The 23509-nt window shown below is 47.2% G+C and overlaps 1 protein-coding gene across 1 annotated transcript in view; it reads left to right on the plus strand.

Moving 5' to 3' along the window:
- The window catches only part of NUP160 (nucleoporin 160), a 325024-nt gene that overhangs the window by 58152 nt on the left and 243363 nt on the right, over window positions 1–23509 (plus strand). Inside the window, exons 7-11 of the mRNA XM_069226465.1 lie at window positions 72–140; window positions 10799–10882; window positions 11193–11363; window positions 12672–12771; window positions 23005–23170. Coding sequence (XP_069082566.1) covers window positions 72–140; window positions 10799–10882; window positions 11193–11363; window positions 12672–12771; window positions 23005–23170 — 590 coding nt within the window. The remainder of the gene's footprint in view (window positions 1–71; window positions 141–10798; window positions 10883–11192; window positions 11364–12671; window positions 12772–23004; window positions 23171–23509) is intronic.

Here is a 23509-nt window from a genome sequence, read left to right on the forward strand (position 1 = left end):
GTCTTTACGCACAGTGCTTTGGGTTGGTAAATGCTTTACTCTTATGATCTCTGATACTGTTTTGTTTCCAGGAAACCTATTTGGAGACTCTCTTCACCCCAGGCCGTTTCACGAATGAAGCACTTCTGAAAGCCTTGCAGGTCAGCAGTGGGTGGGGGGGGGGAACAGGGGGTTGGTGAGGGGAGCGGGGGGTTGGGGGGGTTTGGAAGGGGGGTTGGGGAGGGGAGGGGGTTTGGGAGGGGGGGTTGGGGTTGGGGGGGCTTGGGGGGGGTGCGCGGAGGGTAAAGCGTGGGTCTGGTATGATTAACGTGCTGCACCTCTGTAATGTTTGTGTTTCGCATCTGTGATGTTCAGGAATATTGTCAGGGAATTAAGAAATCTTAGGCCCACTTTGGCTCTAGACATTGATTTGAGAGCCCAGGCTAAGCAGTTCAGCTTCCTGGCCTTGATCTGCAGCCCTCCAGTGGCCCTCTGGCAGTTCTAATCTGTGTTCGGGGCTCCAGAAGTCTTAGCTACGACTGGCTGTGTTTAGAATGTGTGCGAAAACCCATGAATCCCCCTTAAAATGAGCTGCACTGGAACCTAAAATGTTGTAATTTTAAATTCACCCTAAAAGGCTGTAAGAGAAAGTAAACCCACAAAGCACTGACATAAATGTGAATTTGTTGAATATATATATATATATATCTGAAAGTCCCACCCCATAAAAACAAGCATTGGCAAAACAGAAAGGGCGTGTCTATGCAAGAGCTGTTGGCTTTGACAATGTGTTTTAGCTATCTTGTACACCAGGGTGGATGCTGTTTAGCATGGCTAAGTGTTGGTGGGGTAGGTTGAGGTGGCAGGTAGGTTGGGGGAGTAGATTTGGGTAGGGTAGAGTGGGGTGTAATAGATTGTGGTGGGGTAGGTTGAGGTGGGGTTGATTGGTGTGGGGGTAGAATTGAGTAGAGTCAGGTGAGATAGTGTGGTTAGTTGGGGTCAGTAGGTTGGTCAGGTGGAGAGGGGGTAGATTTGGATAGATTGGGGTGGCATACTTTTGGGTAGTGTATTGGGGTGGGGTGGATTACAAAGCAGAAGTTATCACCATGTGTAGGAAGTTGGCTCTGTATGCACTATCTCAAAGTAAGGAATAGCATGCACAGAGTCCAAGGGTTCCCCTTAGAGGTAAGATAGTGGCAAAAAAAGATAATACTAATGCTCTATTTTGTGGTAGTGTGGTCGAGCAGTAGGCTTATCCGAGGGTAGTGTTAAGCATTTGTTGTACACACACAGGCAATAAATGAGGACCACACACTTAGACTCGACTGCAGGCCAATAGGTTTTTATATAGAAAAATATATTTTCTTAATTTATTTTTGAACCACAGGTTCAAGATTTGAGTTAAGTACATAAAATGCAAGGTACTTCACACAGGTAAGTAGTGGACTTTGATTTAAAACAGTAGTACACACAGTTTTGGTAAAAAGGGCAATAAGCTATTTTAAAAGTGGACACTGCAAAAATCAACAGTTCCTGGAAGAGGTAAGTTTGGTTAGGTTTCTCAGGTAAGCAAAGCACTTACAAGTTCAGTCTCCTGGGCATAGGCAGCCCACCGTTGGGGGTTCAAGGCAACCCCCCAAAGCCACCACACCAGCAACACAGGGCCGGTCAGGTGCAGAGGTCAAAGGAGGGCCCAAAACACATAGGCGCCTATGAAGAACAGGGGTGTTCCGGTTCCAGTCTGCTTACAGGTAAGTACCTGCATCCTTGGGGAGCAGACCAGGGGGGTTTTGTAGAGCACTGGGACACACACACCACACACCCAAAACACACCTTCAGCGGCACATGGGCGGCTGGGTGCAGTGTGCAAAGTAGGTGTCGGGTTTGCTGTAGAAAACAATGAGGGACCCGGGGGTCCCTCTGGCGATGCAGGCAGGGCACAGGTGGGCATCTCGAGCCAGCCACTGACTGGGCTAGGATGAGGGCCGCCTGCTGGTCACTCCTGAACTAGTAGGGTGGTTCCTCTCGGTCCTGGGGGCTGTGGGTGCAGTGCTTTTGTCCCAGAATTGGGTTCCTTTGTTACCAGGAAGTCGCGGTCAGGGAGAGCCTCTGGATCCTCTATGCAGGCGTCTCTGGGGTGGTGCAGGGAGGTCGACTCAGGGTGTCCACATTGTTGGAGTCGTCCTCTCTGCGGTGTTGGTTGTCCTGAACTTGTGCCGGGGGCGTCTGGTGCAGTGTGTGAAGACTTACGGTTCTGGCGGGAAGTCGGAGTCTCTTTGAAGTTGCTTGTTTTGTTGTTGTTTCTGGTCAGAGTACTTGGTCTTTTAGGTGCAGGTCAGTCCTATGAGTCCTCAGAGGTCGCTGGTCCTGCTGGATGCGTCGCTGTGCCGGTTCTTGGAGTCTGGAGACAGGCCGGAGGAGCTGGGGCCAAGTCAGTTGTTGTCTCTGTTGGACTTTCAGGTCAGCAGTCCTTTGTGTAGGCTGCAGGAATCTGATTACCTGGGTTCAGGGTTGCCCCTAAATACTGAATTTAGGGGTGCATTTAGGTCTTTGTGGCAGTGCCAATGGCTAGTGTCCTGGAGGGTGGCTACACCCTCCTTGTGCCTCCTCCCTGAGGGGGGGGGGGGGGGACACATCGCTATTCCTATTGGGGAAATCCTTCAAAACCAAGATGGAGAATTTCTTAAGTCAGGGGTCACCTCAGCTCAGGACACCTTAGGGGCTGTCCTGACTAGTGGGTGACTCCTCCTTGTTTTTCCCCATTATCTCCCCTGGACTTGCCGCCAGAAGTGGGGGCTGGGTCCAGGGGGCGGGCATCTCCACTAGCTGGAGTGCCCTGGGGCATTGTAACACGAAGCCTGAGCCTTTGAGGCTCACTGGTAGGTGTTACAGTTCCTGCAGGGGGGAGGTGTGAAGCACCTCCACCCAGAGCAGGCTTTGTTTCTGTCCTCAGAGAGCACAAAGGCTCTCACTGCATGGGGTCAGAAACTCGTCTCTCAGCATCAGGCTGGCACAGACCAGTCAGTCCTGCACTGAACAATTGGGTAAAATACAGGGGGGGATCTCTAAGATGCCCTCTGTGCATTTTTTTATAAATCCAGCACTGGCATCAGTGTGGGTTTATTATTATGATACCAAACTTCCCAGTATTCAGGGTAGCCATTATGGAGCTGTGGAGTTCGTTTTTGACAGACTCCCAGACCATATACTCTTATGGCTACCCTGCACTTACAATGTCTAAGGTTTTGCTCATGCACATATGCCCTCACCTGTGGTATAGTGCACCCTGCCTTAGGGCTGTAAGGCCTGCTAGAGGGGTGACTTACCTATGCCACAGGCAGCATTTTGTGTGCATGACACCCTGAGGGGGATGCCATGTCGACTTTGCCTTTTTCTCCCCCCAACACACACAATCTGCAATGGCAGTGTGCATGTGTTAGGTGAGGGGTCCCTTAGGGTGGCATAATATATGCTGCAGCCCGTAGGGACCTTCCCTGGTCACAGGGCCCTTGGTACCACTGGTACCTTTTACAAGGGACTTCTGTGTGCCAGGGGTGTGCCAGCTGTGGAAACAATGGTACATTTTTAGTGAAAGAACACTGGTGCTGGGGCCTGGTTAGCAGGGTCCCAGCACACTTCTTAGTCAAGTCAGCATCAGGCAAAAAGTGGGGGGTAACTGCAACAGGGAGCCATTTCTTTACAGTAGGTTATTGCCATTTGTGTGAAAACTGTATATGCTATTTTGCTAATTCAAAGTTCCTAAGTGAAATACCTTTCATTTGAAGTATTACTTGTAAATCGTGAACCTGTGGTTCTTAAAATAAACTAAGAAAATATATTTTTCTATACAAAAACCTATTGGCCTGGAATTGTCTTTGAGTATGTGTTTCTCATTTATTGCCTGTGTGTATGTACAATAAATGCTTAACACTACTCCTTTGATAAGCCTACTGCTCGACCACACTACCACAAAATAGAGCATTAGAATTACCTCTTTTTGCCACTATCTTACCTCTAAGGGGAACCCTTGGACTCTGTACATGCCATTTCTTACTTTGAAATAGTGCATACAGAGCCATCTTCCTACAGGGGGGTTTTGCGGGTCCTTCAGGGGACAATTCTCAAGGTCCAGGGGAAAATTCCAGAGCACAAAGCAGGCCACAAACACCAAGCAGTGACTTTGCCGTCACCTTCCCCCAACACACATCCCCTGTGGGAGGAAGACTGGAAATGTTCCACAGTCAATGGTTAAACATAACAACGGACACATGGGTACTATCAATTATCCAACATGGTTACTGTACAGAATTCACACATTTTCCTCCAGATATTCCCACAAAAACACACAAACTATCCTCACACCATCTACTTTGTTACAGAGGTGCAGGCACTTTTAACAAAACAGGCTATAGAACTAGTACCTCATCCTCAAAAAGGAACAGAGGTCTATTCTCCGTACTTCCTTATTCCCAAAAAGGAAAAAACACCAATATTAGTTCTCAGGACTCTCAACCTATACATCAAGTCAGAACACTTCCACATGGTGACACTACAAGATGTAGTCCCATTACTAAAACAGGGAGAATACATGTCAACACTGGACTTGAAAGATGCGTATTTTCATATACCCATCCATCCCTCTCACAGAAAATACCTCAGGTTCGTTATACAAGGAAAACATTACCAATTCAAGGTATTACCCTTTGGGATAACAACAGCCCCCAGAGTATTTACAAAATGCGTTGCCGTGGTAGCAGCATACATAAGGCAACACATGCATGTATTCCCATATCTCGACGATTGGCTAATAAAGGCCAACACTCAACAGCAGTGTGAAGATCACACGTTACGTAATAGATACCCTACACACACACAGGGGTTTTCTATAAATCACCAAAAATCACACTTGCAACCATCCCAAATCCAGCAATACTTGGAAGCTACACTCAACACTCAAAAAGCGATTGGAAGTCCGAGTCCACAAAGGGTGCAATCATTCCACACCATGGGGCCAAAGATACAACTAAATCAGCACTACACAGTCAGGTTTGTGATGAAACTCCTCGGCATGATGGCGTCATGCATCGACATTGTCCCAAACGCACGGCTACACATGCGGCCCTTACAGCAGTGCCTCGCAAAACAATGGTCGCAGGCACAGGGTCACCTCCAAGATCTAGTGTTGATAGACCGCCAAACACACTATTCGCTTCAGTGGTGGAACCCTGTAAATTTAAACAAAGGGGGGCCTTGTCGAAACCCAGTGCCTCACGCCATTCTCACAACAGATGCGTCAATGATTGGGTGGGGAGCACACCTCAACAATCACAATATACAAGGGCAATGGGACAGTCAACAGAAACAGCTACACATAAATCACTTAGAGCTGCTAGAAGTCTTCCTAGCACTAAAAGCATTTCAACCTCTTCTAGCTCACAAACACATTCTTGTCAAAACAGACAATATGACAACAAGGTACTACTTAAACAAACAAGGGGGAACACACTCTTCACAACTATGCCTCCTAGCACAAAAGATTTGGCATTGGGCAATTCACAATCACATTCGCCTAATAGCACAATACATCCCAGACATTCAGAACCAGTTGGCCGACAATCTCAGCCAAGATCACCAACAAACACACGAATTGGAAATTCATCCCCAGATCCTACAAGATTACTTTCTACGCTGCGGAACACCAAAAATAGACCTATTCACAACAAAAGAAAACGCAAAATGCCAAAACTTTGCATCCAGGTCCCCACACCCTCAGTCCAAGGGTACTACGTTATGGATCAGTTGGTCAGGGATATTTGCTTACGCTTTCCCCCCTCTCCCACTCCTTCCATATCTGGTAAACAAACTAAGTCAAAACAAACTCAAACTAATACTATTAGCACCAACCTGGGCTCGCCAACCGTGGTACACAACACTGCTAGATTTATCAGTAGTACCTCACATCAAATTACCGAACAGGCCAGATCTGTTAATGCAACACAAACAACAGATCAGACACCCGAATCCAGCATCGCTCAATCTAGCTATCTGGCTCCTGAAGTCTTAGAATTTGGACACTTAGACCTTACACAAGAATGTATGGAGGTCATTAAACAAGCTAGAAAACCTACAACAAGACATTGTTACGCAAAAAAATGGAAAAGATTTGTTTATTACTGCCACAATAATGAGATTCAACCACTACCCCCCCCCCCCGCTCCAGCGCCTTGAGACCCTCACGGGTGAGTAGCGCGCTCTATAAATGCCTTGATTGATTGACTTACAAAAGTCTAAGCTAGCATTATCTTCAATTAGAATACATCTCACAGCAATATCTGCCTGTCTACGCAAAGAAATGGAAAAGATTTGTTTATTACTGCCACACTAATCAAATTCAACCACTACATGCTTCTGCAAAATACATTGTAGGCTACTTATTACTCTTACAAAAGTCTAAGCTAGCATTCTCTTCCATTAAAATACATCTCACAGCAATATCTGCCTATCTGCAGATTACACATACAACATCGCTTTTTAGAATCCCAGTCATCAAAGCATTTATGGAGGGACTAAAAAGAATCATACCCCCAAGGACACCACAAGTACCTTTGTGGAACCTTAATATTGTATTAACACGACTCATGGGACCACCATTTGAACCCATGCACTCATGTGAGATGCAATACTTAACCTGGAAAGTAGCCTTCCTAATAGCTATCACATCTCTTAGAAGAGTAAGTGAGATGCAAGCATTTACTATACAAGAACCCTTTATACAAATACACAAACATAAAGTGGTTCTACGTACATGTAAGGAAATGCCTCCTTGGCATGGTTACCCCCTGACTTTTTGCCTTTGCTGATGCTATGTTTTGAATTGAAAGTGTGCTGAGGCCTGCTAACCAGGCCCCAGCACCAGTGTTCTTTCCCTAACCTGTACTTTTGATTCCACAATTGGCACACCTTGGCATCCAGATAAGCCCCTTGTAACTGGTACCTCTGGTACCAAGGGCCCTGATGCCAGGGAAGGTCTCTAAGGGCTGCAGCATGTCTTATGCAACCCTGGAGACCCCTCACTCAGCACAGACACACTGCTTGCCAGCTTGTGTGTGCTGGTGAGAACAAAACGAGTAAGTCGACATGGCACTCCCCCCAGGGTGCCATGCCAGCCTCTCACTGCCTATGCAGGTATAGATAAGTCACCCCTCTAGTAGGCCTTACAGCCCTAAGGCAGGGTGCACTATACCATAGGTGAGGGCACCAGTGCATGAGCACTGTGCCCCTACAGAGTCTAAGCAATACCTTAGACATTGTAAGTGCAGGGTAGCCATAAGAGTATATGGTCTGGGAGTCTGTTTTACACGAACTCCACAGCACCATAATGGCTACACTGAAAACTGGGAAGTTTGGTATCAAACTTCTCAGCACAATAAATGCACACTGATGCCAGTGTACATTTTATTGTAAAATACACCACAGAGGGCACCTTAGAGGTGCCCCCTGAAACTTAACCGACTATCTGTGTAGGCTGACTGGTTCCAGCAGCCTGCCACACAAGAGACATGTTGCTGGCCCCATGGGGAGAGTGCCTTTGTCACTCTGTGGCTGGTAACAAAGCCTGCACTGGGTGGAGATGCTAACACCTCCCCCAGGCAGGAATTGTCACACCTGGCGGTGAGCCTCAAAGGCTCACCCCTTTGTCACAGCACCGCAGGACACTCCAGCTTAGTGGAGTTGCCCGCCCCCTCCGGCCACGGCCCCCACTTTTGGCGGCAAGGCTGGAGGGAACAAAGAAAGCAACAAGGAGGAGTCACTGGCCAGTCAGGACAGCCCCTAAGGTGTCCTGAGCTGAGGTGACTCCAACTTTTAGAAATCCTCCATCTTGCAGATGGAGGATTCCCCCAATAGGATTAGGGATGTGACCCCCCTCCCCTTGGGAGGAGGCACAAAGAGGGTGTACCCACCCTCAGGGCTAGTAGCCATTGGCTACTAACCCCCGGACCTAAACACGCCCTTAAATTTAGTATTTAAGGGCTCCCCTGAACCTAAGAATTTAGATTCCTGCAACTTACCGAAGAAGAAGACTGCTGAGCTGAAAACCCCTGCAGAAGAAGAAAGAAGACACCAACTGCTTTGGCCCCAGTCCTACCGGCCTGTCTCCTGCCTTCTAAAGAACCCTGCTCCAGCGACGCTTTCTCCAGGACCAGCGACCTCTGAATCCTCTGAGGACTGCCCTGCTTCCAAGAGACCAAGAAACTCCAGAGGACAGCGGCACTGCTCCAAAAGAACTGCGACTTTGTTTTAAGGAGCAGATTTAAAGACCCCTGCAACTCCCCGCAAGTAGCGTGAGACTTGCAACACTGCACCCGGCGACCCCGACTCGACTGGTGGAGAACCAACACCTCAGGGAGGACCCTCCGGCGACTCCGAATCCGTGAGTAACCAAAGTTGTCCCCCCTGAGCCCCCACAGCGACGCCTGCAGAGGGAATCCCGAGGCTTCCCCTGACCGCGACTGCCTGAACTCCATTTCCCGACGGCTGGAAAAGACCCTGCACCCGCAGCCCCCAGCACCTAAAGAAACGGAACTCCTGTGCAGGAGTGACCCCCAGGAGGCCCTCTCCCTTGCCCAGGTGGTGGCTACCCCGAGGAGCCCCCCCCTTGCCTGCCTGCAACGCTGAAGAGATCCCTTGATCTCTCATTGATTTACATTGAAAACCCGACGCTTGTTTCTACACTGCACCCGGCCGCCCCAGTGCCGCTGAGGGTGTACTTTTGGTGTGAACTTGTGTCCCCCCCGGTGCCCTACAAAACCCCCCTGGTCTGCCCTCCGAAGACGCGGGTACTTACCTGCTGGCAGACCGGAACCGGGGCACCCCCTTCTCTCCATTGAAGCCTATGCGTTTTGGGCACCTCTTTGACCTCTGCACCTGACCGGCCCTGAGCTGCTGGTGTGGTAACTTTGGGGTTGCTCTGAACCCCCAACGGTGGGCTACCTTGGACCCAAACCTGAGACTTGTAAGTGATTTACTTACCTGACAAAACTAACAAAAACTTACCTCCCCCAGGAACTGTGAAAATTGCACTGTGTCCACTTTTAAAACAGCTTATTGTGTTTTATGTAAAAAGTATACATGCTAATGTAATGATTCAAAGTTCCTAAAGTACTTACCTGCAATACCTTTCAAATGAGATATTACATGTAGAATTTGAACCTGTGGTTCTTAAAATAAACTAAGAAAATATATTTTTCTATAACAAAACCTATTGGCTGGATTTGTCTCTGAGTGTGTGTTCCTCATTTATTGCCTGTGTGTATGTACAACAAATGCTTAACACTACTCCTTTGATAAGCCTACTGCTCGACCAAACTACCACAAAATAGATCATTAGTATTATCTCTTTTTGCCACTATCTTACCTCTAAGGGGAACCCTTGGACTCTGTGCATGCTATTCCTTACTTTGAAATAGTGCATACAGAGCCAACTTCCTACACTGTACCACACCTGGAGCGGTGTCTTCACCTCTGGTCTGTAATACACACACCGTTGCCTCTGATCCTGTACCACACTTGGAGCGGTGTCTGCACCTCTGGTCTGTAATACACACACCGTTGCCTCTGATCCTGTACCACACCTGGACCAGTGCCTGCACCTCTGTGGTCTGATGTAATACACACACCGTTACCTCTGAGCCTAGAGCGGTGTCTGCACCTCTGGTCTGATGTAATACACACACACTGTTGCCTCTAAGCCTGGAGCGGTGTCTGCACCTCTGGTCTGATGTAATACACACACCGTTGCCTCTGATCCTGTACCACACCTGGAGCGGTGTCTGCACCTCTGGTCTGATGTAATACACACACCGTTGCCTCTGAGCCTGGAGCCGTGTCTGCACCTCTGGTCTGTAATACACACACCGTTGCCTCTGATCCTGTACCACACCTGGAGCGGTGCCTGCACCTCTGGTCTGATGTAATACACACACCGTTGCCTCTGATCCTGTACCACACCTGGAGCGGTGTTGCCACCTCTGGTGTGATGTAATACACACACCGTTGCCTTTGATCCTGTACCACACCTGGAGCGGTGTCTGCACCTCTGGTCTGATGTAATACACACACCGTTGCCTCTGATCCTGTACCACACCTGGAGCGGTGTCTGCACCTCTGGTCTGATGTAATACACACACCGTTGCCTCTGAGCCTGGAGCAGTGTCTGCACCTCTGGTCTGTAATACACACACCGTTGCCTCTGATCCTGTACCACACCTGGAGCGGTGCCTGCACCTCTGGTCTGATGTAATACACACACCGTTGCCTCTGATCCTGTACCACACCTGGAGCGGTGTCGCCACCTCTGGTGTGATGTAATACACACACCGTTGCCTCTGATCCTGTACCACACCTGGAGCGGTGTCTGCACCTCTGGTCTGATGTAATACACCCACCGTTGCCTCTGATCCTGTACCACACCTGGAGCGGTGTCTGCACCTCTGGTCTGATGTAATACACACACCGTTGCCTCTGAGCCTGGAGCAGTGTCTGCACCTCTGGTCTGTAATACACACACCGTTGCCTCTGATCCTGTACCACACCTGGAGCGGTGCCTGCACCTCTGGTCTGATGTAGTACATTCACCCCTGATCCTTAGCTTGGGGCACTACCATTTATTTTCTGCTGTCCCTTACCTGGAGCTCAAGCATTTGCTCTCTGGTGGTACCTCACAAACCTTGGATCCTGTGGTCTGAGTTCTGGATTACTACATAATTACACCATGTGTTGCTTTTGCTGCTGTGTTAATGGATTCTTCCGTTTGTTTTAGATCTTCCGTCGTGGAACCGGCCGTGTCATGGACTTTTCGTGGGTTGATCTGAAGAAAGAAGTTACTATTGCTGTCGAGAATGAGGTAATTTTTCTTTTCTGCTTTAGCTTTACTGAGTGTGTCCCACACAGGCAACTGGGTGATTAGGGCGATAGTCTTGTGAATATTGTTGCGTGGGTCTCTTTCTTTTCATGGCTGGTTTTCCTAGCTCCTGTGGGTTAGACATATGTTTGCCTTGTAGTCTGAAAGGGCAGTGCTGGTCAATCTGCAGGTGTAATAAATGAGCTCCCGAAGGCTTTTCTCCTGGAACCCAATGTTTAAATGTCTTGTTCTTCTGTATGCTTCAACAAAATGTCTGCAGTCTGTAAGTTCACCTCTCTTCTTTCTCCTTAAGCTTCATAGCAGCGTGACCGAGTACGAGTTCTCGCAGGAGGAGTTTCGCCAGCTCCAAATAGATTTCTGGTCTAAGTTCTATGCCTGCTGCCTTCAGTACCAAGAAGCGCTTTCGCGGCCCCTGGCTCTGCTCGTGAACTCTCAAGCTAACATGGTGTGCCTGCTCAAGAAGGTGAGGCGCTGTCCCTACGTTGTAAAGGGATAGTTGTTACATAGGAAGTGGGAATGTTTTTAAGGTTACACATGACACACAGTATGGCTAGACTCTGTACTGTAACGTTGTGAGATGTGGTTAACTTATGTAACCAAATATCACCACATCAGGAGGTCTGCTTTTTCCTGGTGGCCTTTGTGCACCCGGCATATTCTTCAGGTATCATGACCCTGCTTTATCAGTAATCCCATCTCACCTCTTTCCCTACCAAACCTGTCTTCTCTATTCTAGTGGATGCTTTTACCCACAAGATCCCCCCCACCCCACCTTCGGGCAGTAGGGGGCAGGACTAGATCGCTGTCAGTTTTGGCTCCATCGCTGGTAGTTGTAAAATATTGCATAAGCGTAGATTAGGGGACTAGGGCAAGAAGTTCAGTCGTGTGTCCTTACTCTGCAAGAGAGATCTTTATTTGAATGGAATATTGTTGGAATGAGCTCTGAGTTTGTGGGACACTGATCTCTTTCACGAGGAGCTATTTTTCATGGGCAAATATGACTAATGGAGTCTCTTCTTGCAGCTGCAGGAGGTTTTCAGTCAGGGTCGATGGTAGTCTTTGCCCTCCCTCAGCATCTGAATGACAAAACCAGCGACCCCAGCTTTACTTACCTCACCTCCTCACATATGTTACCTGATAACCGACCGCATTAAGACCGAGCCCTGATACAGAACTGGCAGAGCATGTATCTGCAGTTTCCTGAAATAAGCCATCCTGCCGGCTACCATCAGCCACATTCCGAAAACACAGATGACAGATTGTGCTCCTTACAAGGGCCAAATAATAGCCATAGCCAGCAGCTGATATGGCAGTTTTATCCGCAATCCCATTTGTGTCCCCAGTGCTCGGGAGGGGCGTGAAGCCAGTTTTCTTCAAGTATCTTACGTAGAATAGCTCCTCAGTGGTCATGGAATGCGACCGGCACCTTCAGCTGTGCTGTAGAGTCCCTGCCAGTCTCCGTGACTACAGTCTCTTGAATATGGACCTGTCCAAACGCATGTGCACGTCTTGTGCTTGCAGAATGCAGCTTGAGTTAGTTCAAGCAGTAAAAAGATGGAGGTTGTGGAATAACAAAAGATGCACCTCTCACTTACAGAAAACGAATCCTCATCTGCAGAGGATTTTGGAGTTTGCTTCTGCTCTCTTGCCAGTATCCTTAGGCGTGTGTGTTTGTCTACAATAGTAAATGAAGGAAATGTGTGGAACTCAGACCCTTCTTGGTCCGTGTCAGTAGCACTTAGGTATGTGGTTTGCTTCACCTGTTTTTCAGGGCTTCCTCTCATTCCTTGTTCCCTGCTCTATGGTGGACCATCTGTACCTTGTATCCGATGAGCAGCTCGTGGCCGAGGACGAGAGCGTGATCTCTGAAGGTAAGTGGCTGATGGGGAGGTGTAAGCTGCCAGTCCAGTGCCACGGCTCTTAAGTGTGCAAGATAATTTGTGAGGAGCAAGGCACTCTGCATCCACCATTAAAAGGTGTCCTAGTAAGTGGCTCACACCTGGCCCTCTTACCACTAAGGTTGTGGGTGACATGGGGCAGTCTCCATATGTGGTGATTTGAGGCCTGGGATGCAGTCAACTTTCGCAGTTCGTGACAACCTTAAAACGTGGGGAAGGAGGGAAGGGTGCTGTGTTTGTGTGTGTGTGTGTGTGGGGGGGGGGGAGGGGTCAGGGGGGGTAGGGGGAGAGACGACGGACGATGCAGGGCTTGTTAGTTCCGACCTCACAGGTTTTGCCCTTGTGTCAAGTCATTAGAATTCTTGGACCTTGCTCTCAAACCCTCTTGCACACTCACTTCTCCAACAGGTCTTCTGAATAAATAAATATATTCTAATGTACATGTATAATTATAGCACTGATTGCAGTACAACCCCTGCGTCCCCTCTGAGCCTCCACGATGGCTTACAGTCACAAGCACATACTGCACAGCGGGACATACCTGTGCCCTCCTGGTGTACTGGCGACAAAGGAGGAGGCCTTTACTTTGATTCCTGGGCGGTCGCGGATTACTGACCTTTGACCTGGGTGAGGAGGGGGTTCACCAGTAGGTTCACAGGGCCACATGTCTTCATTTGACACGGGGGAGGCCCTTGATTGTCTATCAATCAAGGTGTTAGAGGTGGAAGGGCAGAGGCCCTGCCTCAGTGCCACACAGTTGGTAACACCACATTCACAATGCCCAGTCAGTCATTTAGTTTATTTAAAAGATGACTTTTATTAACGGGTCAACAGGTAGTATACTCAAGAAATAAGCTGAGCATCGAAAAGCAGCAGGCCCAAATTACTGCCTCAAACTTACTAAGCGCTCCCCGTACTATGTGCAAGGTTTTCAGCCAGACTTGAAGCCCTTGGCGGATTCTTCGAGTTGACTCTGCTCTCTTGGGAAGTACTTAAGAGCTACTTATGTTCAGTGAAAATCACCCTGAGCTACTGATATCATTAGTCTTGTAATAGTGACGATGTCAGACAAGATTAAATTAGTGGCCGCCCCATAAGATAATACCAGGAGTGAACAACTCAGTGCGCTGGGCTATGTTAAAAGGCGTTTTCAATTCGGAATGCCTTTCCTTGGGTACATGACAACTATAGCGGCAAAGTTGCCGACACCGAGCTACTACTAATATGAAGATAGCACGATTCCTTACTAAAATATCCGCTTTAAATATATTTTGTAAATCCATTGTTCGATGGCATATGTCGCTGCAGATACACATGTTTCGCACAGTCCGCTGCCTGGTGTTGGGCTCTGAGTATTACAAGTTGTTTTTCTTCGAAGAAGTCTTTTTTGGTCACGGGACCGAAGGACTCCTCCCTCTTCGGCTCCATTGCGCATGGGCGTCGACTCCATCTTAGATTGTTTTTTTCCGCTGTCGGGTTCGGACGTATTCCTTTTCGCTCCGTGTTTCGGTTCGGAAAGTTAGTCAGAATCTCGGAAGAAAGCGTCAGTATTGTTCCGTTCGGTATCGGGATAGTTAGGTACATCGACACCGATCATCGGAAGACTTTGGGGTAGCTTCGGGGCCTGGTCGGCCCGACCGCGTGTGACATCGAAGCCGATGGAACGGACCCCGTTTCGTTTCTGCCCAAAATGTCACAGTAAGTATCCTTATACAGATCAGCACTTGGTCTGTAACTTGTGCTTGTCCCCCGAGCACAAGGAGGATACCTGTGAGGCCTGTCGAGCCTTCCGGTCCAGAAAAACACTCCGGGACCGAAGAGCCAGGCGTCTACAAATGGCGTCCACGCCGACAAAACAACGTTTCGACGACGAAGAGGAAACCTTCTCGGTTCCGGAATCAGAATCCGGAGACTACGACGTCGAACAACAGCAACAAACAGTGAGTAAGACGTCAAAAATTAAAACCATCGAGAAGACAAAAGCCCAGGGGACGCCACTGCCAACAGGCCATGGCTCGACCCATAAAACCGGCGAGCCGTCGAAGGCGCCGAAAAAGGGCACGCCCATAGCGAAGACACCCGACTCCGGTCGAGGGACCGCCATGGAGAAACCTCAGAGCCGAGATAGCGGCTCCGAGAGGCAAAAACAAGATGCCGGCACCGAAAAACATCGGCACCGAGACACACTGCCGAAAGCCACAAAAATTCTGTCGGTGCCGAAGCCGAAAAAAGATTCTCTCTCGGCGCCGAAAAGTTCCACACCTCCATCCTACACAGAGGAACAAGGAATAAGTGGCCAGATGCACAGATTTGGACAAGAGCTCCAAAGTGTAGAATCAGACTACACACAAAAGAGACTGTACATCCAGCAAGACACAGGGAAGATATCAACGCTTCCCCCAATAATGAGAAAAAGAAGGATCGGACTTCTCAAGGATGACGCACAACCACAAGCCAAAGTGGTTAAAAAAGTCACGCCTCCGCCCTCTCCACCACAACAGGCATCGCCGGCACAAACACCACCACAAATGCACTCACCAGCGCAAACTACCATAAGTCAAGATAATCAGGATCAAGACGCTTGGGACCTATATGACACCCCAGTGCCGGACAATAATCCCGATTCATACCCCACAAAGCCGTCACCGCCAGAGGACAGTACCTCATACTCGCAACTGGTGGCTAGGGCAGCAGAATTCCACAATGTCCAACTGCATTCCGATCCTATAGAGGATGATTTTTTATTTAACACCCTCTCGGCTACACATAGCCAATATCAATGTCTCCCAATGCTACCAGGGATGTTACGGCACGCAAAACAAATTTTTGAAGAGCCCGTAAAATCAAGAGCCATCACCCCAAGGGTGGATAAGAAATACAAACCACCACCCACAGACCCAGTGTTTATTACTTCGCAGTTACCACCTGACTCCGTAGTAGTAGGGGCAGCTTGCAAAAGAGCAAATTCCCATACATCTGGCGACGCCCCACCTCCGGACAAAGAAAGCAGAAAATTTGATGCAGCAGGAAAAAGAGTAGCATCACAGGCAGCCAACCAGTAGCGCATCGCAAATTCTCAAGCGCTGCTGGCCCGATATGACCGCGCACACTGGGATGAGATGCAACTTCTCATAGACCATATTCCCCAGGAATACCAAAAAAGGGTGCAGTAAATAGTTGAAGAGGGACAAACGATCTCAAACAATCAAATCCGCTCTTCAATGGACGCAGCCGATACTGCAGCGAGAACAGTCAACACTGCTGTCACCATAAGGAGACACGCTTGGCTCCGCACTTCAGGCTTCAAACCGGAAATCCAGCAGGCTGTCCTTAATATGCCCTTCAACGAGAAACAACTTTTTGGCCCTGAAGTGGACACAGCCATTGAAAAACTTAAAAAGGACACAGACACGGCCAAAGCCATGGGCGCACTCTACTCCCCGCAGAGCAGAGGCTCTTTTAGAAAAACTCCATTTAGAGGGGGGTTTCGTGGCCAACCCACAGACACCACCAGCCAACAAACAAGAACCACACCATATCAGGGTTCATTCCAAAGGGGAGGTTTCAGGGGATATAGAGGGGGTCAATTCCCAAGGAGTAGGGGAAAATTCCAAACTCCAAAAACACCTCCACCTAAACAGTGACTTTCAAGTCGCACAACCCCTTCACTCAACACCAGTGGGGGGAAGACTAAGCCAATTCTACCAATCTTGGCAGCAGATTACAACAGACAATTGGGTATTAGCAATAATCCAACATGGCTATTGCATAGAATTCCACAAATTCCCACCAAACATCCCTCCAAAAACACGCAAAATGTCACCACAACATTTAGAACTTTTAGGACTAGAAGTTCAAGCACTACTGCAAAAGGATGCAATAGAGTTAGTACCAGTACAACAAAAAAACACAGGAGTTTACTCCCTGTACTTTCTAATTCCAAAAAAAGACAAAACATTAAGACCAATATTAGATCTCAGGACATTAAATACCTACACCATATCGGACCACTTTCACATGGTCACACTACAAGACATCATTCCACTGCTCAAACAGCAAGATTACATGACCACATTAGACCTAAAAGATGCGTACTTTCATATACCGATACACCCTTCTCACAGAAAGTACCTAAAGTTCGTATTCAAAGGAATACATTACCAATTCAAAGTGTTGCCATTCGGAATAACAACTGCACCAAGAGTATTCACAAAATGTCTAGCAGTAGTAGCAGCACATATCAGGAGACAACAGATACATGTGTTTCCTTACCTAGACGATTGGCTAATTAAGACCAACACAGTAAAAAAGTGCACAAACGACACCACATATGTCATACAAACCCTTCACAAACTGGGTTTCTCCATCAACTATACAAAATCACACCTCGAACCGTGTCAGACACAACAATATCTAGGGGCAACCATCAACACATCAAAAGGAATTGCCACTCCAAGTCCACAAAGAGTGCAAGCATTCCCCAAGGTAATAAGTGCTATGTTTCCAAACCAAAAGATACAAGCAAAATTTGTGCTAAAACTTCTAGGCATGATGTCATCATGCATAGCCATTGTCCCAAACGCAAGACTACACATGCGACCCTTACAACAGTGCCTAGCATCACAATGGTCACAGGCACAGGGTCAACTTCAAGATCTGGTGTTGGTAGACCGCCAAACATACCTCTCGCTTCTATGGTGGAACAGCAACAATTTAAACAAAGGGCGGACATTTCAGGACCCAGTGCCTCAATACGTTATAACAACAGATGCTTCCATGACAGGGTGGGGAGCACACCTCAATCACCACAGCATTCAAGGACAATGGGATGTACACCAAACAAAATTTCATATCAATTACCTAGAACTGTTAGCAGTATTTCTAGCGTTAAAAGCCTTTCAACCCATAATAACACACAAATACATTCTTGTCAAAACAGACAACATGACAACAATGTATTATTTAAACAAACAAGGAGGAACACACTCAACACAATTGTGTCTCCTAACACAAAAAATATGGCAGTGGGCGATTCACAACAACATTCGCCTAATAGCACAATTTATTCCAGGGATCCAAAACCAACTAGCAGACAACCTTTCGCGAGACCACCAACAAGTCCACGAATGGGAAATTCACCCCCAAGTTCTGAACAAGTACTTTCAAATTTGGGGAACACCCCAGATAGATTTGTTCGCAACAAAAGAAAACGCAAAATGCCAAAACTTCGCATCCAGGTACCCACACCGCGAATCACAAGGCAATGCTCTATGGATGAGTTGGTCAGGGATATTTGCATACGCTTTTCCCCCTCTCCCTCTCCTTCCATATCTAGTAAACAAGTTGAGTCAAAACCAACTCAAACTCATACTGATAGCACCCACATGGGCAAGACAACCTTGGTATACAACTCTACTAGACCTTTCACTAGTACCGCATGTCAAACTACCCAACAGACCAGATCTGTTAACACAACACAAACAACAGATCAGGCATCCAAACCCAGCATCATTGAATCTGGCAATTTGGCTCCTGAAATCCTAGAATTCGGACACTTAGACCTCACACAAGAATGTATGGAGGTCATAAAACAAGCTAGAAAAGCTTCCACTAGACACTGCTATGCATCTAAGTGGAAAAGATTTGTTTGCTACTGCCATACCAATCAAATCCAACCATTGCATGCCTCTACAAAGGACATAGTGGGATACTTACTACATTTGCAAAAAGCAAATCTCGCTTTTTCATCTATAAAAATACACCTCGCAGCAATATCTGCTTACCTACAAACTACTCATTCATCGTCTCTATTTAGAATACCAGTTATTAAAGCATTCATGGAAGGGCTAAAAAGAATTATACCACCAAGAACACCACCAGTTCCTTCATGGAACCTTAACATCGTCTTAACAAGACTCATGGGTCCACCTTTCGAACCCATGCATTCCTGTGAAATGCAATATCTAACCTGGAAAGTCGCATTTCTCATTGCAATCACATCCCTCAGAAGAGTAAGTGAAATACAGGCATTTACCATACAAGAACCATTTATTCAAATACACAAAAATAAAATAGTTCTAAGAACAAATCCAAAATTTCTACCAAAAGTAATCTCACCATTCCATTTAAATCAAACAGTAGAATTGCCAGTGTTCTTCCCACAACCAGATTCCGTGGTTGAAAGGGCACTACATATATTAGACATCAAAAGAGCACTAATGTACTACATTGACAGAACAAAGCTAATCAGGAAAACAAAACAACTGTTCATAGCTTTTCAAAAACCACACATAGGAAATCCAATCTCTAAACAAGGCATTGCTAGATGGATAGTCAGATGTATTCAAACATGCTATCTTAAAGCCAAAAGAGAATTGCCTATTACACCAAAGGCACACTCAACCAGAAAGAAAGGTGCTACAATGGCCTTTCTAGGAAACATTCCAATGAGCGAAATATGTAAGGCTGCAACCTGGTCTACGCCTCATACATTTACTAAACACTACTGTGTAGACGTACTAAATGCACAACAAGCTACAGTGGGCCAAGCTGTACTAAGAACATTATTCCAAACTACTTCAACTCCTACAGGCTAAACCACCGCTTTTAGGGGAGGTAACTGCTTTATAGTCTATGCGAAACATGTGTATCTGCAGCGACATATGCCATCGAACTGAAAATGTCACTTACCCAGTGTACATCTGTTCGTGGCATTAGTCGCTGCAGATTCACATGTGCCCTCCCGCCTCCCCGGGAAGCCTGTAGCCGTTTAGAAGTAGATCTTAAATCTTAAACATTTGTACATTTGTAAATAATTATTATAAACTTTTTATGTACATACGTATTCACTCCATTGCATGGGCACTATTTATAGCAAACAACTCCATCCTCACCCTCTGCGGGGAAAACAATCTAAGATGGAGTCGACGCCCATGCGCAATGGAGCCGAAGAGGGAGGAGTCCTTCGGTCCCGTGACCAAAAAAGACTTCTTCGAAGAAAAACAACTTGTAATACTCCGAGCCCAACACCAGGCAGCGGACTGTGCGAAACATGTGAATCTGCAGCGACTAATGCCACGAACAGATGTACACTGGGTAAGTGACATTTTCATTTCTCCAAACATCTACTTATGAGTTGTAAAAATACAAATCTTTCCATCTCAAAGTACTCTGAGATACATATATTAATTCAACCAAACAGAAGCTTCTACGTGAGTAGCTGGGCTGCACACGGGAGAGCCACCGCCAGGTCACTCCTGAGCCTTCTTTGGAGAAACCTGGGTTCAAGGATGAGGGTGAGTGATAGGATGCAGCAAAGGATCATGGTACCCAGGCCTTACTAGCCCTCCCGGCACCAAAGGATGGTGAAAATAAGGTGCAGACCTTACAAATGCCAGTCCTAGAATAAGTGGGGAACCTAAAAATAGCTAATTCAAGTGGTACACCACCCACAAAACAAGATTCAGACCCTTGACCCACCCCTCCTGCCTCCCACAGCAAGTCTTCAGCATTCCCGGGTATAACTTTGGCGACCCAAGATCCAATATCAGTGCTGTCTGCTTATGGACACATTTCTGTTTACTCAAGTCCAGTTTCCGTGTTATGCCTCACAGGTGCTTTTTCCTCTAGGGTCCTAAATTTCTAGAGCTGCACGTTGTAGCTTTTTCTTCTTTTTTTTTTTGGGGTGGGGGGGGGGGGGGGGCGGTAATGTTTTGTTAGGTGATATTGCATCAGTATTGACTGGCCAGCATCAAGGTAAATACTTAAACCAGCAATATCTACTCATCTGTAGCCGCTCATGGCTGGAATGGCTTTGCTGGTGTGAAGAGGTGAGTCCGGGCCAGCTTTGCTAGGATGTTCATCTGGCCCCTACAGCCATGTGACTTCTTGCTAGACTCTGGTCCTCATCCTGTCTTCGAAGTTCCTTCAAGTCAGCTAGGTCCTGATGCGTCTCCCACGGACTAGACTCAGTCATCTGGATACACTTCCTTCTCTTCCTGGTCACACAAGGAAAGCAAAGCCACAGACGTTCCCAGATCTGGGCCCAGTCTGCAATGAGGCTTCTAACCCAGCGGAGGGTCCTCTCATGGTCCGTTAGATTTCTTCCTTACGTGGGCACATGAGCCTTATTTATGTCCTCTAGTAGGTGAATAAAGTACTGGCTGTGGGAGATAGTATTTATACACCTGGCGGGCAAGGTAAGTTAACATCTCCACCAAACAGTTTGATTTATTGAAAGGTTAAAGGCTCCTCTAATCTTAGAGGAACACCCTGTTGCTGGTCCGACTTGCAAAGTCCTTGACCCAGGTCCACATTGAGACCATTTGTGACTGGCTCTGATATGCTATGTATTCACCCATTTGGGGACTTATCTGTTAATGTTGGTGAGATGGCCACAAACTGGAAATTAGGGACAGGGAGGATCACCCAGGAAAGGAAAACATGAACTAAGTGCAAAAGAATTGGTTGCACATGTGTTTTCCCCCAACCAGATGCAGAACTGTTGGAGAGCGGGGATGCCTGCTACGGACGTCAACGGCACAGCACATAGACCACAGTTCTCTGCAGCATATGAGGTTCAGTGCACACCAGCGTTCCATTCACAGCTCATGCAGCATGTCTCAAACATGAGTGATGAGGGCTGTAGATGAGGGAACTGAGCAACCCTCGCCAAGGAGAGAACCCGTTTACAGCAGGGGGGTGTTCAAGAAAGTACACAGCACTGGAGATCGGGACAAGACCAGCATAGAAAGAGAGGTTCACCTCTCAACCACCAATAATTGAACCCACTAACTTGAGGTTTTCAAAGGTCATGGAAACGATACAGGAATATTGATCTATTATTCAACCCAAACGAATCGATAATGGTGAAGCAATAAGGGACAGTGTTGAGCGTAACTGGTTGTTAGGCAGAAGTAAATATCTCATCAAGCTATATGCTTAGTTTCTTTATGCTTTACGTACTATCCAAGAGGGTATAGGCCAGAGTCTGAAGGTGCTGGGGAAAGAGGGGGGTGGTAGTGGCCGGTTACTGCTCGAAAAGCCATGTTTTTAGGTGCTTAGGTCCTCAAATTGCCCTTCGCCTCCTTGAGGGAGACTAAACCAAAGATGAACCACCAAAGTGCAGGAGGTCCGTTTTATCGCTGTTAAGATGTAATGAGTTCTGCTTCTGCCAGGTTCCAACCTCTGGCATGCATGCTTTGAATGTGTCCTGAGCAGTCCCACAGTTGTTCTTACAGTGACCATAATCTGTGTATAATCCGTGGAAAACAAAAAAGATTTGATTTGTGCCACAGGTGGTGCTGTAGAGAGCCATATGTGAATCCAGCCCCTATCTCGATCATGGACTTCATGTTTTGGGTCGGATGCCCCAGGCTAGGGCAGATCCTGGCTGGTAAACAGGCCTCTGTAAACTTGACTGAAAAGCAAACTGTGACTATAAGGCCAGATTAACAAATTGCTCTGCCTTAGTCAAGTGTGAAACATTTCTCCTGGATGATTATATATGTTGGATTTCTGCAATTGAAGCCCAGTTCAACAATATCTTACCCAGTATTCCAAAGCGCGGGGATCTCCTGAAGAGGCAAGCGGCGTCCCTCGTTTGATGTACAAAGAAACATGGAAATAATCCTGGTTTATTCCTTATCTCTTTTTAAATAATCTGCTATTTCCAGCAGAAACATAGAACAGATTATCTTTCACTTAAGCAGCATGAAGTATCATGAAGACCTGAGTAAAGAACGTGGACATTGCAAACAATCTTTTGTTCTCCTCTTAGCTGGCTGTAGCTGCCAATGTGTTCTTCCCTCAAAGCACCTTTCACTCTCACCTATGCAAACTGTTGGCTTCTGCACAGAGGAGCTACAACTGCCCTTTTCCTCTGTATCTAGCAAAAGGCATGTTCTCATATGTTGAAGCACAACATGCATGTTCATTCCCTTCCCCATTACACTGTTGTAATTCAGTTTGCTTTCTCTGTCCTCACCTTGTTCGTGACACTCTTGTACCCCTCCTCATGCTTCCCGTACTGCTGCATTTGTTTCCAGCTCGGTCCTCACCTATGAGCACTCGAGTGTATATGCGTCTGCCTCCCACGCCTTTGCTGAGCAGTTATAAAATGTACACCACTACCCGTGAAGGATGCTCTAATGCCATAACCAGTGTGTCGTCAGCTGTCCCTTACAGTGACTGTGGTTTTTCATGCAGATGCAGATGTAGCACGAGATGTGGTCTTCCTCGTTCAGTGTCTGAGACTGATTGGAGAATCGATTTCTGTGGAAATGGCGTACCTGATGGAAACCAGCTGCTGCCACCTGCTGACGCCTGAGAGCACCGCCGAGCAGATCCTAGAGGACTTAATAGCAAATGATACGTAAGAGTCAGCCAGCTGCTTTCTAGTTTATGCTGAAGTCATTGCTGGTTCTGAATGTTACATGTTGCAGGACTCCTCCCGAGAGATAAACCACTAACTTCCCACAGATGCTGTTGTGGCCTTCAGCAAGTAGTGCTTGGAGCTGGTGGTAAACTGGCCGTTGACTTGACAATTTCTGTTGGGTAATACAGGAGTATCGTCTTACCCAAGCACGCGCCAGTCCTTTCCTCCAACTCTTGAGGGATTGTCAGTTGTGTGGTCAGCAACCTTTATCAGCGGCATCCATGGGCCTTGGCTGCCATTGTATTGCCAATATTCCCAATTGTGTCTGGACTTTCC

Source organism: Pleurodeles waltl, chromosome 3_1 (genome assembly GCF_031143425.1).
Source record: "Pleurodeles waltl isolate 20211129_DDA chromosome 3_1, aPleWal1.hap1.20221129, whole genome shotgun sequence".
NCBI lineage: Eukaryota > Metazoa > Chordata > Amphibia > Caudata > Salamandridae > Pleurodeles > Pleurodeles waltl.